The sequence below is a fragment of the Girardinichthys multiradiatus genome, chromosome 12, assembly GCF_021462225.1.
Source record: "Girardinichthys multiradiatus isolate DD_20200921_A chromosome 12, DD_fGirMul_XY1, whole genome shotgun sequence".
Lineage (NCBI taxonomy): Eukaryota > Metazoa > Chordata > Actinopteri > Cyprinodontiformes > Goodeidae > Girardinichthys > Girardinichthys multiradiatus.
Window position 1 is genome coordinate 28,699,708 of NC_061805.1, and position 14,398 is coordinate 28,714,105.

A 14,398-nucleotide genomic window follows, 5' to 3' on the forward strand; every position below is an offset into this window, starting at 1 on the left:
AATAGAGAAAATACTGAGTCTTGCAAAGATTGGAAACTGAGCCTTGATGAGTTAACAAAAAACCCATCTGGTGCAAGAAGGGTTACCAAATCGTGTGCTTTTGTTTAAAAAAATAAAAAATTGTAAGAAAATGATCAGTTATTAATGAACTTGTAAGTTTTAAGTACTGTGGGGAACACAGAGGTAACAATAGTGCATTAAAGTAAAAAAATTAAAATACATAGAAACAACACCGTAGGGAAAGCTACTCTGAGTTACCAGCTGTTCTTACTGTGTGTTTTAATATTTTAATACTAATTACAGAAGAATAGCAGCACCTTATATAACAGTCCTCAGGCATTATCATTACTGTTTAATGCACAGGGAAAACAGAGTATAAGAAAGCCAAGGTCTAGGGGTTTATTATCTTTTCTTACTGTGCGGTATAAAATAAAAACACAAGAAGAGAAATGGGGTAACATTTATGTCCTGCACCTCAGCATCTAATACTTCATTTGTCCCTATTTTTTGGTTGAAACAAACCAAAGCTGGGCTGCATGGTGGCACAGTTGGTAGCACTGTTGCCTTGCAGCAAGAAGGTCCTGGGTTTGATTCCTGGCCTGGGGTCTTTCTGCATGGAGTTTGCATGTTCTCCCTGTGCATGTGTGGGTTCTCACCGGGTACTCTGGCTTCCTCCCACAGTCCAAAGACATGCCTGTTAGGTTAATTGGTAACTCTAAATTGCCCTTAGGTGTATGAATGAGTGTGTGCATGGTTGTTTGTGTGTTGCCCTGCGATGGACTGGCGACCTGTCCAGGGTGTACCCTGCCTCTCACCCATAGACTGCTGGAGATAGGCACCAGCTCCCCGCGACCCACTATGGAATAAGCGGTAGAAAATGACTGACTGACAAACCAAAGCTAATGCAGCTTGACAAGGTGGTTTTCAAAGAGCTCTTGGCTGAAAACTGGGTATAAAGTAAATAATCACCTGAAGGATGACATATGTATTTCTGAGACTCTAAATTCTGTCCTTTTTCATGAAGAAATGGCTTAGATCTGCTGTACCTGCCACTTTTTATGTCCTCCATTTGCCCCCCTTTACTTTTGTTTTACTTTAACAATATGCTGTCATTTTCAGGCACAAGTACAGAAACCTGAAAAGAAAACAAAGCAGTTAAAGCCTAAAGAATAATAACAACTTCAGACATATTGATCAAGACAACTTATAAAAATCACAATCCTGGGAAACTACAGTGCAAAGGAACCAGAAGTAGTTTGACACTTTTGCATAGTGCTGTACGCAGTGCTGATCTTGTAATAACTTTTCTTCTTGCAGATTGGTAGGACAGTCTTGATTAGATACTATTCATTATCTTAAATAGATGCCAAGACTGAAATGGTACAAATCTATTAAAGTCACAATAAAAGTGTGTACCCGGGGACAGTAATAGATGACACGGTGATCTTTGTACCCCATGCGAACTCTGAATATTAAAAAGGCTCATCACATGATGTTCTTTTATCCTAAGCTTCATTGCTATGTGAAGAAGATGCTCTCCAGCATCACCTGCTGCTGCCAGTAAGTCAGAAAGGGACTTACTGGCTGGTGGATTGAGGGCAGGGGTATGCAGAGTCTCTGTTGCTGAAGCTTCACAAGCGCACCTGCTCGTCTACCTCATCTGCATCTTCGGTAAATCCCATAGAAAGCTGCTGCACAACCAACCAAGATCTCAGTGAAGTTTTGCTCGATTAAAAATTTAGAAAAAAGCCTAGAGAGCACTCTCTGATGTTTAGGAGTTTATTTCTATTGAAAGTTACCGCAGAATCGTGGCAGAGAGCAGAATAAACACTCGAAAAGAGTGCAGAAGAGGGTGAAGCACCGTGGCTATCTTGGCCATCTTGGATGTTAACTTTTCTTCACAATCAAAAGCTTCAATAAGATAACAAGATCAGATCAAAAACCTGGATGCCTCAACAATATGTAAAACGTGCCTAATGATCATGTTATTTGGCTTTGACCTAAATCATAAATATGAAAGTGACCTCTTCTTTGTCTCATATTGTTTAGTTGTCCAGCACATTAAGAGACACAACATCGTTCTGAAGAGAGAACTGGGAGAAGGAGCCTTTGGAAAGGTTTTCCTGGCAGAGTGCTACAACCTTTCACCTGACCAGGAGAAGATACTTGTCGCTGTCAAGGTAATCTGGAAATAACAAGAACAAATCTTTCTGCTTCTGTGTAAGAAAACAACTGCCAAATTTAGGAAATGTCACAGAAATGATTTTGTTCTTGGTTGAAATAATACTTTTTTATTTTTACAACAAAGGTTTCTCTAAATTTTTCTTTGCTGCTTTTATCAGTGTTTCTTTTCCTGCTCAGTAATTGTCTTGACATATTCAATTACTGTCTGTCAGAAAGCAGAGACTGCATTTGTGAATACTCATTGTCACATTTTGTTTTTGTGACCTTTAAAAAAGTATAAAGTTCAGAAAAAACTGGATTATCCTTATAATAAAACAGTTTCATAAAATTTGCTTTAAGTCATATTACATTTTTAAAAGAAATCATGGTGTAAAACAAAGATTTTCGGTTTTTGGTGATTGTGTAGTTGAAGATCAAATCATTGCCATGTCAACACTAAGAAATGACATCTGATTCTGGCAATGCAGTGAAAATATTGAGCTGTTTACAGCAGATAATCTTATGTTACTGCAAAGAATACATTCTGAAATATAATCCTTCACATGGCGTTGGTACAGTATATAGAACCTTATGTTCACCCCCATTTCCGCTGCTATCATGAGAAAGTCATCCCTTTCAAGGGTTTCTCTGTAAGAGGTAAGGTGGGATTACAGCTAAAAACCGCTGACTTCCAGGATGAAATTGAGTGGCATCCCCGGAAGCATCCTTTTGTAACATGTATCTGCCCATCAGCTTTCACATCAAGGCAGCTCTCCCTCTCTCTGCAGGTCCGCAGTGAAACAGGATCTGAATGGTGAAGAATTTTGCATTAACAATACATGACCTGTGACCACCCTCCTTTCCTCTTCCATTCTCCTTTGCCCCCAGCTTCCTCTCTCCTCTACACCTTCAGCTTGCACCTGCTGTATGTTTTCCTCTCTCTTCTGACTCATCATCCTGGCTCAGTTCTTCCTCACAAATCCAACAGATCTCTTTTTTTCTTGGACTTCCTGTTCCTTCCAGCTTATCCCTAAAACCACCTGCTGATGCTGGCTGCCAGCTTAGCTTCAGCTTAGTCAGTCTGCTTTGCAAAATTTTCACCTGATAAATCTGTAGAAGTAGAGTTCTTGTTGACAATATATAAAATCTAAATGGATCAAATAATTTTTTTTTTCTATATACATGTGGATTTTCAATGTCACGTTTAACAGTACTGGAAAATTCAAATAATTCAAAGAAAAAACCCCAAAGAAAAACAATGAAAAAAAAGGCAAAACAAGTTCGTCCTCTGAATAAATGATAAATGATTATCATTTATTTACAGTAAACTTATCCAAACCAACCTGAACCAGTGTGAGAAAGATTAACCTGCCTTGTCAGACATTTTCTATACCGCTTCTTCCATAGTGGGTCGTGGGAAAGCTGGTGCTTATCTCCAGTAGTCTATGGGTGGAAGGTGGGAGGTGTACCCCGTCCAGTCATGTTTTTGGACTGTTGGAGGAAGCTGGAGTACCTGGAGAGAACCCACGCATGCACGGGGAGAACATGCAAACTTCATGCAGAAAGACCCCCAGCTGGGAGTTGAACGCAGGATCTTCTTGCTGCAAGGCAACAGTGCTATCAACTGTCCCACCATGTAGCCCACATTTCTAACCACATTTTTGGACCACTGAGTCCCACATTCACTATCCACACCCAGGCCTGATTACTGCCAGACCTGTAGAATGATAAAACCACTTAAATAGAATTTGTCTGACAACATGAAGAAGGCAATAGGATCTTAAGAAGTACTATGAAGAATTGGCGACCTGTCCAGGGTGTACCCTGCCTCTCGCCCGTAGACAGCTGGAGAAAGGCACCCCCGTGACCCAATATGGAATAAGCGGTATAGAAGATGAATAAATGAATGAATGAATGAAAAGGTTTTGAGACACTATCAAACGGGCAGAGTTATTACCCAAAAATGGATAAAACTTGTGACAGTGGTAAACCTTACTCCAACAGTGCATCAACAGCTTATTCAGGGTGCCAAAAGATGTGAAGAACAACATTGTAAGCACTACAAGCTTCATTTGCCTCAGTTAAGGTCTATATTCTCTGGGTACGAATTCAGAGTTCCAAGGAGAAAACCACTGCTGACCTAAAACCACAGAAATACTGATCTAATATTTGCCAAAAAAAAAGTGATGATCCTCAAGAATTTTGGGGAGATAGTCTGTAGACTGACAAGACATAAGTGGAACTTTTTGGAAGGTCTGTCTGCATTAACATGTGGCGTAAAACTAATAGTTTATCAGTTATCACAAGCAAGGATGGTACAGCCTTTAGGGTAATATTACTTTTTTACAAAGGGCCAGGTTCGTTTGGATACCTTTTTCTCTTAATAAATCAAGTCATCATTTGAAAACTGCAATTTGTATATCTAAAAATGTTTAAAATTCAGAATATAACAAAGACCAAATGAAAAAGAACTGCAAAGAACATGTTAGTGATTTAATGACATTACACTGGTTCTCAGGCGGTGGCACCAGCCCTCAATAAGTCCTCCTGTCACAGAGACACAACTCGTTCCTATTCTTTGGTTGAATCTTTGCTAAATAAAAATGACAGCACAATCTGGTTGACATAATTAAGTATTTTAGCACCAAAAATGTGATTCTCGAAGAGCAAGCTGTAGATAATCTTGCGAAGGATAATGCATCTTTCAGGTCCTGTGTCAAGTCTTTTGTTTTTATTTCTTAAAGACTTACTATAAACATTTTTAAATGTGAATAATTGTTTAAGAAATAAGGAAAAAAGGAGCAAAGGTTGAAAGAAAAACAAAAGATAGAAATACTTGAACTGCTTATTGAGGCACCTTAGAAGCATAGTATAAGGTAATTAGGGGTGGTTTAGAGCTTTATTTTAATTTTGTGCTTGTCATGTTCTATAATTTATAATGTTGTATCTTTATACAAATCACTTTTTACTCTTTTAATTTTTTTATTCTGCCTTTCATAAACTCAAACACCATGGCAGACGAGCTGTCTAAGCACTGGTTTATAAGCTGACAATCTGCCACAGCCTCGCCATTTAAATATATAATTACACATAATTATTTTGTCTGTACATTACACTCTGTCATGTCGGCTACAGCACAAGAACATGTTCTTGATTGTTTACCATATTAAAACATGCACTCACTAGAAAACTTTAATGGTGTCAGTTTGGGAGTCAGTCATCAATCATCCAGCCATCCACTACACAGAAGATTTTTTTTTTGCTCTGACTGTATATTAAACATTGAAAAGCCATCATTCAAAGTCACGCCGCAGCAAGTGCCAACGCTCATTAAAATATGCACATCCACATGAATGCAGCACACTTACTTGATTGTATCCCACCATCATAAACACCAAACATGTCCCAATAATGTTTCCTTCGCAAATGAATCACCACATTTCTGAGTTTGAGTTTGTTGATTGCTTTTTTATTTGTCTAGGAACCTGAATATGCTTAGACTGGATGACTAACAGTGTAATGTTGTGGCTTCTGGCCTGGGAATTAAATCAGCTTTGAGTTCAGTGAGTGAGATCGTGATAGGTCGCTTATAGATGTTTCTGCCTCACAGGGAAGTCTATGCAGCAGCAAGCAGCCCTGGATTCAGCCGTAATATCACCAGTTCCGTGCAGTGATTCATGATTACTTTGCAGAGGTTATTTGATGCTTTTTATCGATTAAGCACATAGAAACAGTAAATATGATTTATGTTCAAACACATTTTCAAACTTTTTTTTATCTTCAACTTCAAAATTATCATTTATTTAGTAATGGATACAAATACTGTATTTATTGTTTATAACTGGATTGTTAGAAAACACAAGGAAACACTAATAAGGAGATTATCTTTAATAAATTTGGCAACAACCACTACCATTTTTCGAACTATCAGTAAATCCACTAATAAAAAACATTCTGTGTAATCTGGAAAACTGAACTTTGCAGAGAAATTTGCATTCTGTTTCTCAAGGTTTGTTAGAGGACACTGGTTAACAAACAGCATCATGAAGACAGAGCAAACTTGTGGAAGAAGCTGCTCTGGTCAGATAAGACCAAACTTGCAAAATACTACTATGTGTGGTGAAAACTAACACTGTACATCACCCTAAGCACATCAACCCCACTAAAATTGATGTTGGCGGCATCAAGCTGCGGGGAGGCCTTTCTTCAGGAGGGACAAAGAAGCTGACCAGAGTTCATGGGTAAGAGAGATGGAGCTAAATGCAGAGAATTCCTGGAGGAAAATCTGAAAGAACCTGCAAAGGACTTGAGCTGTGGTTGGGATTCACCTTCCAGGTGGACAACAACCCTAAACATATAGCCAATTCAACTGAAAATCTATGGCACAGTTGGTCTTCACCAAATCTGACTTAGATTGAACAATTTACCAAAGAAGAATGGGCAAACATTTCAGTCTGTAAACATGCAAAGTTGGTGGAGATATACTGTACAGAAAGCTAGTTAAAGTATTGATTCAAAGCAGCTCAATACATATTTGTGGCATGTTTTGTAGTAGTTTCATTAGCATAAAAATTAAAAATCATGCATATTTTTTCGTTCATTCCAAAATTATGCTTGACTTTGTGTTGCTGTGTCACATAAAAACCCCACTGAAGAACACTGACATCTGTGTGTGCTTGACAAAATGTGAAAAAGTTTAAGAGGAGTGAATATATTTGCCAGGCGCTGTATGCTTAATATTAAATTGCAAACGTAGAATGAAGCACAGGTTTTCATTGCCTCTCCATCTTGCTATAGATCTGCAAATAATCTTCATGCTGTATCACGTTACATACTGTTATGTACATAACCAAGAAAGCATTTCCTGATGCACGCTTGTTTTAAAGCTGTCTGCAGGAATTGCATGCGGTCGAGTTTTCTGCCATCTCTGCATTCTAGACTGAAGGTCACAGGTCATTTACTTCATGACTTGTTCTGGAGTCCTATGTGTGTAATCTGAGCTTTTTTTCTGTGTTTTGGTACAAAGGCAGACAAATAAAGACACTGATTCACGTAGATCCATGTCATTTGATGTAGGAAGACAATATATTATTCATGTAGGACAAGAGAATTTTTTTCTATGTCGTTTTTTTAGATAGGAAACTAATACAGAGCCCATATCAGTTTCATTTCCTGCATCTCTTTATGTCCTTTTCACACACTGACATTTCTTTCTTTCTCTGTCACAGAGGCTTATGTTACTCAACGTCCCTTCAAATATTTCTTGATTCACAGAAGAGAGATACAAATTAGTTTAGTAGTATAACAGGGAACATCATGAGTATGCTTTATAATTACCTAAACTAAAATGCTCCCTTTACCTCTCTGCCTTGTCTTTGTCCATGTAACATGAATTTAACTCTGTGTATTCTGAGCTGCTACGAGGCAGTTTGACAGGGCAAGACTGTTTCTGTTACAATAGTGGACAAGGGACAGACAACTTGGAAGCCCCTTTGGGGCCCACTATGAAACATTAATAACTACCAGTAGTGAAAAAAGCAAAAAATGAGAGTTTTCATTTGTCTCTATGCTAAAAAGACCATTTGTATGCATTTCTGTGATTGTTTGCAGACACTTAAAGAGGCCAGTGAAAATGCCAGGAAGGATTTCCACCGTGAAGCCGAGCTGCTGACCAACCTGCAGCATGAGCACATTGTCAAGTTTTATGGCGTTTGTGTGGAGAGCGACCCTCTCATCATGGTGTTCGAGTACATGAAACACGGAGACTTGAACAAGTTCCTCAGGCACGCCTCTCCTAATTGTTTTGAACATTGCCAAAATGGGCACACATAAACAGACAATTGAACAGAACTTTCAACAGTAGTTTGTTATTAATAAAATACACTTCAAGAGAAGCAGATGGGGGTTCTATGTGGTTTGCATGAGGCTAAAAGTACAAAGCAAATCTGAAAATATGCCACCTGTTCTCTCGTAGGGCTCACGGACCAGATGCAGTTCTGATGGCAGAAGGCCAGACCACAAGACCTGTGGAGCTGACCCAGTCTCAGATGTTGCATATTGCCCAACAGATAGCATCTGGTATGGTCTACCTGGCATCACAGCACTTTGTGCACCGTGACTTGGCCACCAGGTGCGTCACTTGCATTACTGCAACAATTTAATTAAGTCGAATAGAAATGTTAATATTCAATGGCTTTTCTTTAGTGTTGTCATTTTTGAAATTCCTGTATGTTAGAAAAGACAAGTTCAGTCACAAGAACACATTCATAAGTGCCCAAACCAGTCTCATCAAAATGGTCAATTTAATGACGTAAACAGTCATCAAAAATAGCAAAAAGCTGAAACATTTCAGAAACATGCCACCAGGGAGATTACTGGACATGGTACATATGCAGGGTACAGTAGATCTGCACTGTATGGTTTCTATTTGATGAATTCATTCATTATCACAATAGAAAATGACTGAATAAACTTTTCAGATCCAGGGCAGTGAAATGTATTTTACATCTTTCAGATTTGTTCTGTTTCTGCTCTTTCATCACACTTAAACATTTCAGATCATCTAATAAATTTTTATATCACACAAAAATAACGTTTGCAAATACAAAATGCACTTTTGAAATTATGTTTTTATTTATGAAAAAGTTGTACAATCCAGCCTGTACCTCGGTAAAAAAGTAAGGCTAGGCTTAAAACTTTCCTTTTTGATAAAGCTTATAGTTAGAGTGGCTTAGGTTATCCTGAACTATCTCTGTAGTTATGCTGCTATAGGCTTAGGCTGCTGGGGCACATAATGACCACTTTCACCCTCTTCGCTACATTCTCACACTACTCTCCAATTTTGCATTATTTGCTGTTATTTCAGCTTTTAACTTAGTTCTCTCTCTTTTCTCTTCCTAGAAGCTACACCTGGCCTGACTCTGTGTCTACCTGTGACACCTTTCTGGAGAGGGGCATCGTCCAAGCTTCTGCTGGCAACAACTTAATGCATGCCTTCTACCGATGATCCACATGGCCCTGTCTTTCAGTGTTTAACCCTTTCTCTCTCCTAGACTTGGCAATTGACTGAGCTTTTACTGTGACTAACTCTATGTGCTCTCTTTCAGACTCTAACGTTGAAAACTGGCTCAGAGTTTATCTGTTCTTTCTTTCTAGATGAAACGACTAAAGGAGCTACATCCATTAACATTTACTTTTCCTTCCCATAGAAAGTACTCCTGGATCAGTGCTTCTTTGTTCTCTTTGTGTCTCTGCTCTGTTCTCTCAAACCCCCAGTCGGTCGTGGCAGATGGCCGCTCACACTGAGCCTGGTTCTGCTGGAGGTTTCTTCCTGTTAAAAGGGAGTTTTTCCTCTTCGCTGTCGCTACATGCATGCTCAGTATGAGGGAATGCTACAAAGTCAATGCCAGTGACTGTCCACTGTCTCTACATGCTCATCCGGGAGGAGGGAATGCTGCAAGTCTCTGACTCGATGCAATCTGCTGGGTTTCCTTAGATAGAAAAACTTTTTATCCAATTTGAATAAATAATTGAATCTGACTGCACTGTTCAATGATTAGGATTAATTGGAATGTATGTACCTGACTTTTGTGAAGTGACTTGAGACAACATGTGTTGTGAATTGGTGCTTCTAGATACAAATCCAAACTTTGAGTAGGCCTCTTGAAAACCTTCATTTTGGATTAATTAACCATTTGGAGGTGAACCTGTTGGTGTGCTTCAGATAGTTTTCCTGCTGCATAACCTGGGTGAGCTTGAGTTTAAGGTCCCAAACATTCTTCTTCAGGATGTTCTGCTAAAAATAATTAATGGTTTCATCTATAACCACAAGTTATCAAGGTCTGGAAGAAGCAGCCCCAGACTATCAAATCATCACCATCATGTTTGACTATGACAATGAAGTTCTTTTTCTAAAATCATATGCTTATTTTATGCCAGATGTAAAGGACATGTGCACCTCCCAAAGACTCCCACTTTCTCCTCTTAGTTTGTAAAAGATCTTTCCCAAAAATCTGTAATGAAGCTAAATGTGAGGCAGGCCTTTGTGGATTTTTTCTTTTGTGTAACAGTGGTTTGAGGCCTTGGAACTCTCCCCTGGATGTCCTCTTTTGCCTTTTTTTTGTGTTTCTTACTGTGGAATCATGACCTTGACTGAGACAAGTCAGTCCTACAATGCTTTAAATGTCAAGGTTCTTTTTTGAACTCCAAGATAAATAGTAGATGAGCTTTTGAAGTAATGTTGGTCAGCTGGCCACTCCTGGGAAGGTACATCACTTTTAAACTTTTCTCGATTCATGCATTATGGCTCTGACCGTGTTTTGTTCACTGGAATCTTAAAATCCTAGAAATGGCTTTGCAAGCCTTTCTGAACTGATAGATGTCAGTGACTTTCTTACATATTCCTGACTTTATTTGGATCTGAGTTTGATGTGTTGCTTTTTGAGACAGGTTCTCTGTAAGAGTAATCGGGCCTTGATGTGCTTTAATGGAACCAAAACTAAAACTAACTATTAATGTTTAAACAGGTGGGGCAATTATATTTTCACATGGAGCCAAGTTGGTCTATATACTGTAGCTTTTTTTTTCTTTATAAATAAAATCACCATTTGAAAACTGCTTTTTGTATTTACTCATGTTATCATAGTCTATTAAAAATAGTTTAATAATCAGAAATCAGTTTAACTAAATTTAAAAAACTGAAAAAAAAATTTAAGTGGAGAAAATTTCTTTTCACATCACTGTACATGTTAACAGTTTAGCACCTTATGAGGTAACACAAGTAAAGTAAAAAAGGTTTCAAAGATATGTGATAAATTCAGGGGGTGGTGTCCTGCATGTTTTGTCTGTTCCACTGCTTGAAAACACAAAAACAAATGAACCACTAATCAGCTGGCTCGTAGAACATGGTGTCAGGTTAGGAGAATAATTTAATCATTTGATTCAGGGACATATCAAAAACACGCAAGTCACCAACCACTGAGGTTCAGACCACCTCTGCATCATCTCACTCTTATTGTTCTGTAATCAAGTTTGTAATTCTTTTTGTAGGAACTGTCTGGTGGGTGAGAACCTGCTGGTAAAGATTGGGGACTTTGGCATGTCCAGAGATGTCTACAGCACAGACTACTACAGGGTAGGTGTATGTGTCGATATCTTTTCTGGCCCTTTTTTCAGCCCACCCCACCCCTGTTTACTGTTGCATGGGTGTCCCTCTGCATGGGTGTCCCTCTGCATGGGTCTCCCAAACATTTTGAATGTTTTTAGGATTTCCTTTGGCTTGGCTATTTTTTTATAAACTTTTCCATCTTCCCACTATCTTTGTTTAATGATTAGTGACATTGTGTGGCATGTGTTTTAGAACATTTAGCACATTATGTTAGCTTTAAAAAATGATAGAAGCAGCTAAAAACCTAATGTTTTACCATGACTGTGACTGCCACATGAAAAAGGAAAAAAGATAGTAATTCTTATTTATATTACCACTTCGCTCCAACATAGAGTTTAACTTTTTTGTCAGTATAGTTTATTTCATTACTTTTGAACAGGTATGTTCAATTTACGATTTATAATATACAGTATAACTGTTACTGTTTTGTGACTTGTCTTGTCAATGTTATAACGGTGGGTGAGGTGAAACACCCACAGAACAGCATCAATAATTTTTTTTTTTGTAATGACTGCATATCTAGAAACAGCTGAGGTAAAATAAATGTGCCTGCCTCTACACAGACAAAGCAGTGTTAGTTCACATTTATATGCCAACGTTGCTTTGTTTGTGTCATTTCCTGCTTTTACTTTGAGAGTCAAGATAACCAAGGGGCACATGAGTGAGCCAGGAGTAAATCTATGTTTTTTCCTCCTGCTGTACTGCTATCTGTCACTTTCCCAAAGGGCCAAGGCCTAATAAACTGTATTGACTGATCGATAGTGGCTGTCCATTTCTCCAGCCCTCTCCTCCATCCGTTGTGACACACTGACATGACTGACAATGACAGATAACTCCGAGGTAGGCGAGAGAGGGAGGAGTAGAGGGAACGGCGCTCATTCAGTGACAAGAAAAATCTCTGTTTGGAATAAATAATGACATTAACAATGACACTTTGAAAGATGGGCTGCACGCTGGCGCAGTTGGTAGCACTGTTGCCTTACAGCAAGAAGGTCCTGGGTTTGATTCCCGGCCTGGGGTCTTTCTGCATGGAGTTTGCATGTTCTCCCCGTGCATGCGTGGGTTCTCACCGGGTACTCCGGCTTCCTCCCACAGTCCAAAGACATGCCTGTTAGGTTAATTGGTAACTCTAAATTGCCCTTAGGTGTATGAATGAGTGTGTGCGTGGTTGTTTGTGTGTTGCCCTGTGATGGACTGGCGACCTGTCCAGGGTGTACCCCGCCTCCCACCCATAGACTGCTGGAGATAGGCACCAGCTTCCCCGCGACCCACTATGGAATAAGCGGTAGAAAATGACTGACTGACTGACTTTGAAAAATAATAATCTATGAGACATGCAATGGACGTATTGTCCTTCCTGTTGAACTGAGTTCAGAAAAAGAAAATGCTCTGTATACTTTGAGTAATAATTCAGCATAAATATGTACAGATTATGTTGTTCCAGAAGATATATTAGTTAAAAAATGTTTTGTTACATATAATTGATTCCTGAGCACAAAGTACAGCTGCAGTTTCAAAAGGAGACATTTAGTAGGGCATTGTGGCCCAACATTTAGGAGTGAATTTAAAAACCTTTCTGCATTTGCAGAATTAAATGAATCTGGAAAAAAAAGCCCTGAGTGGGCTCTTTGGTACGATCTCTGTGTGACAACACATAACAACCACCGCCTCCTCCCTCTTCCTTTCACCCCCTCCTCAATAATGCCAAGTGCTGAGACTGTATCCATGGCAACGGGTAACGGGTGAAGGTAGCGACGGTGAGCTCCAGAGTTGAATTCATCGTTTCTCAGGAAGAAAAGTAATCAGAGAACTTCTGCTTAGTATGCTGAGGCAGTAGTAGAGAGAGAGAAAGCGAGAGGGATAGAGACGGCAGTAAAAAGATGAAAGGAGGAATGAGATGGGGAAAAAAAGCAGCAGGAGAAAAGAGGGAGGAAAAAAGTGGGACGACAGACAGGGGAGAAAAGAGATTATTAAATACAAAAAAGGAAAGAAAAAGCAGTAATAGAGCAGAAAAGAAATATACATGGAGGAGGGAGAGAGGAGAAGGGTGGAGGTTTGGCAGCCTAGAAAAGACATCAGGAAACAAACAAAATAAAACAGGAGTTGCAACAGGGTCTCTATCAGAGACAGAAAGAATGACCAAATGAATACACAGGAGAACAACAGCACAGCAGAGGGGGAGCTACAGGATGGTGGCCGCGTTTCAGCACCTAAGAGAGACGGAGGTGTGTGTGTGTGTTTTAGTGTGTTTGTGTGGGAAGTTAGCTTGTATAAACCCAGTCATGCTCTTGCGTCAGACGGGAGCAAAGATGAGTCATAGAGGAATTGGAGCTCAGCCCCCCACCTCTCAGCCCATATGCATTTGTGTGGAAATAGAAGCAGAGGCAATAAAATGAAGGGGCTACAGTGACGTCACCGACCCCCATGTTACACAATGAATCTGACGGGCATTGCACAAGACAAACAAGTTGCCTCATATCAAAGCTTAAGCTATATTTCAGGGCATGTGGGTGCTTTGGTGGGGATCAATGTGCTGTTAGAGTCTTGGAGGATGGGGGCACTTCACCTTACAGTTTCAGTTTGCTTTAAAGTTGTCAATTAAAATCATTTAGGGGCATTTCCCCCTTTTTCTCCAGTGCGGCTATTATTACAGGTCCTTCTCAAAATATTAGCATATTGTGATAAAGTTCATTATTTTCCATAATGTCATGATAAAAATTTAACATTTATATATTTTAGATTCATTGCACACTAACTGAAATATTTCAAGTCTTTTATTGTCTTAATACGGATGATTTTGGCATACAGCTCATGAAAACCCAAAATTCCTATCTCATAAAATTAGCATATTTCATCCGACCAATAAAAGAAAAGTGTTTTTAATACAAAAAACGTCAACCTTCAAATAATCATGTACTGTTGTGCACTCAATCCTTTTGCAGAAATGACTGCTTCAATGCGGCGTGGCATGGAGGCAGTCAGCCTGTGGCACTGCTGAGGTCTTATGGAGGCCCAGGATGCTTCGATAGCGGCCTTTAGCTCATCCAGAGTGTTGGGTCTTGAGTCTCT

The 14,398-nt window shown here is 39.3% G+C and overlaps 1 protein-coding gene across 7 annotated transcripts in view; it reads left to right on the forward strand.

Annotated features, from left to right (window-relative positions):
• ntrk2a (neurotrophic tyrosine kinase, receptor, type 2a) overlaps window positions 1–14,398 on the forward strand; it is a 151,783-nt gene that overhangs the window by 111,775 nt on the left and 25,610 nt on the right. For 5 of the 7 annotated variants that reach the window (XR_007040658.1, XM_047381907.1, XM_047381908.1 and 2 more), the window contains 4 exons: window positions 2,050–2,180; window positions 7,774–7,946; window positions 8,138–8,293; window positions 11,212–11,302. Coding sequence is in view for 6 of the 7 variants with exons in the window: in XM_047381907.1 (XP_047237863.1) it covers window positions 2,050–2,180; window positions 7,774–7,946; window positions 8,138–8,293; window positions 11,212–11,302 (551 nt within the window). In the remaining variant the exon portion in view is untranslated. The remainder of the gene's footprint in view (window positions 1–2,049; window positions 2,181–7,773; window positions 7,947–8,137; window positions 8,294–11,211; window positions 11,303–14,398) is intronic. The other 2 variants (XM_047381909.1, XM_047381912.1) reach the window with 1 other exon arrangement.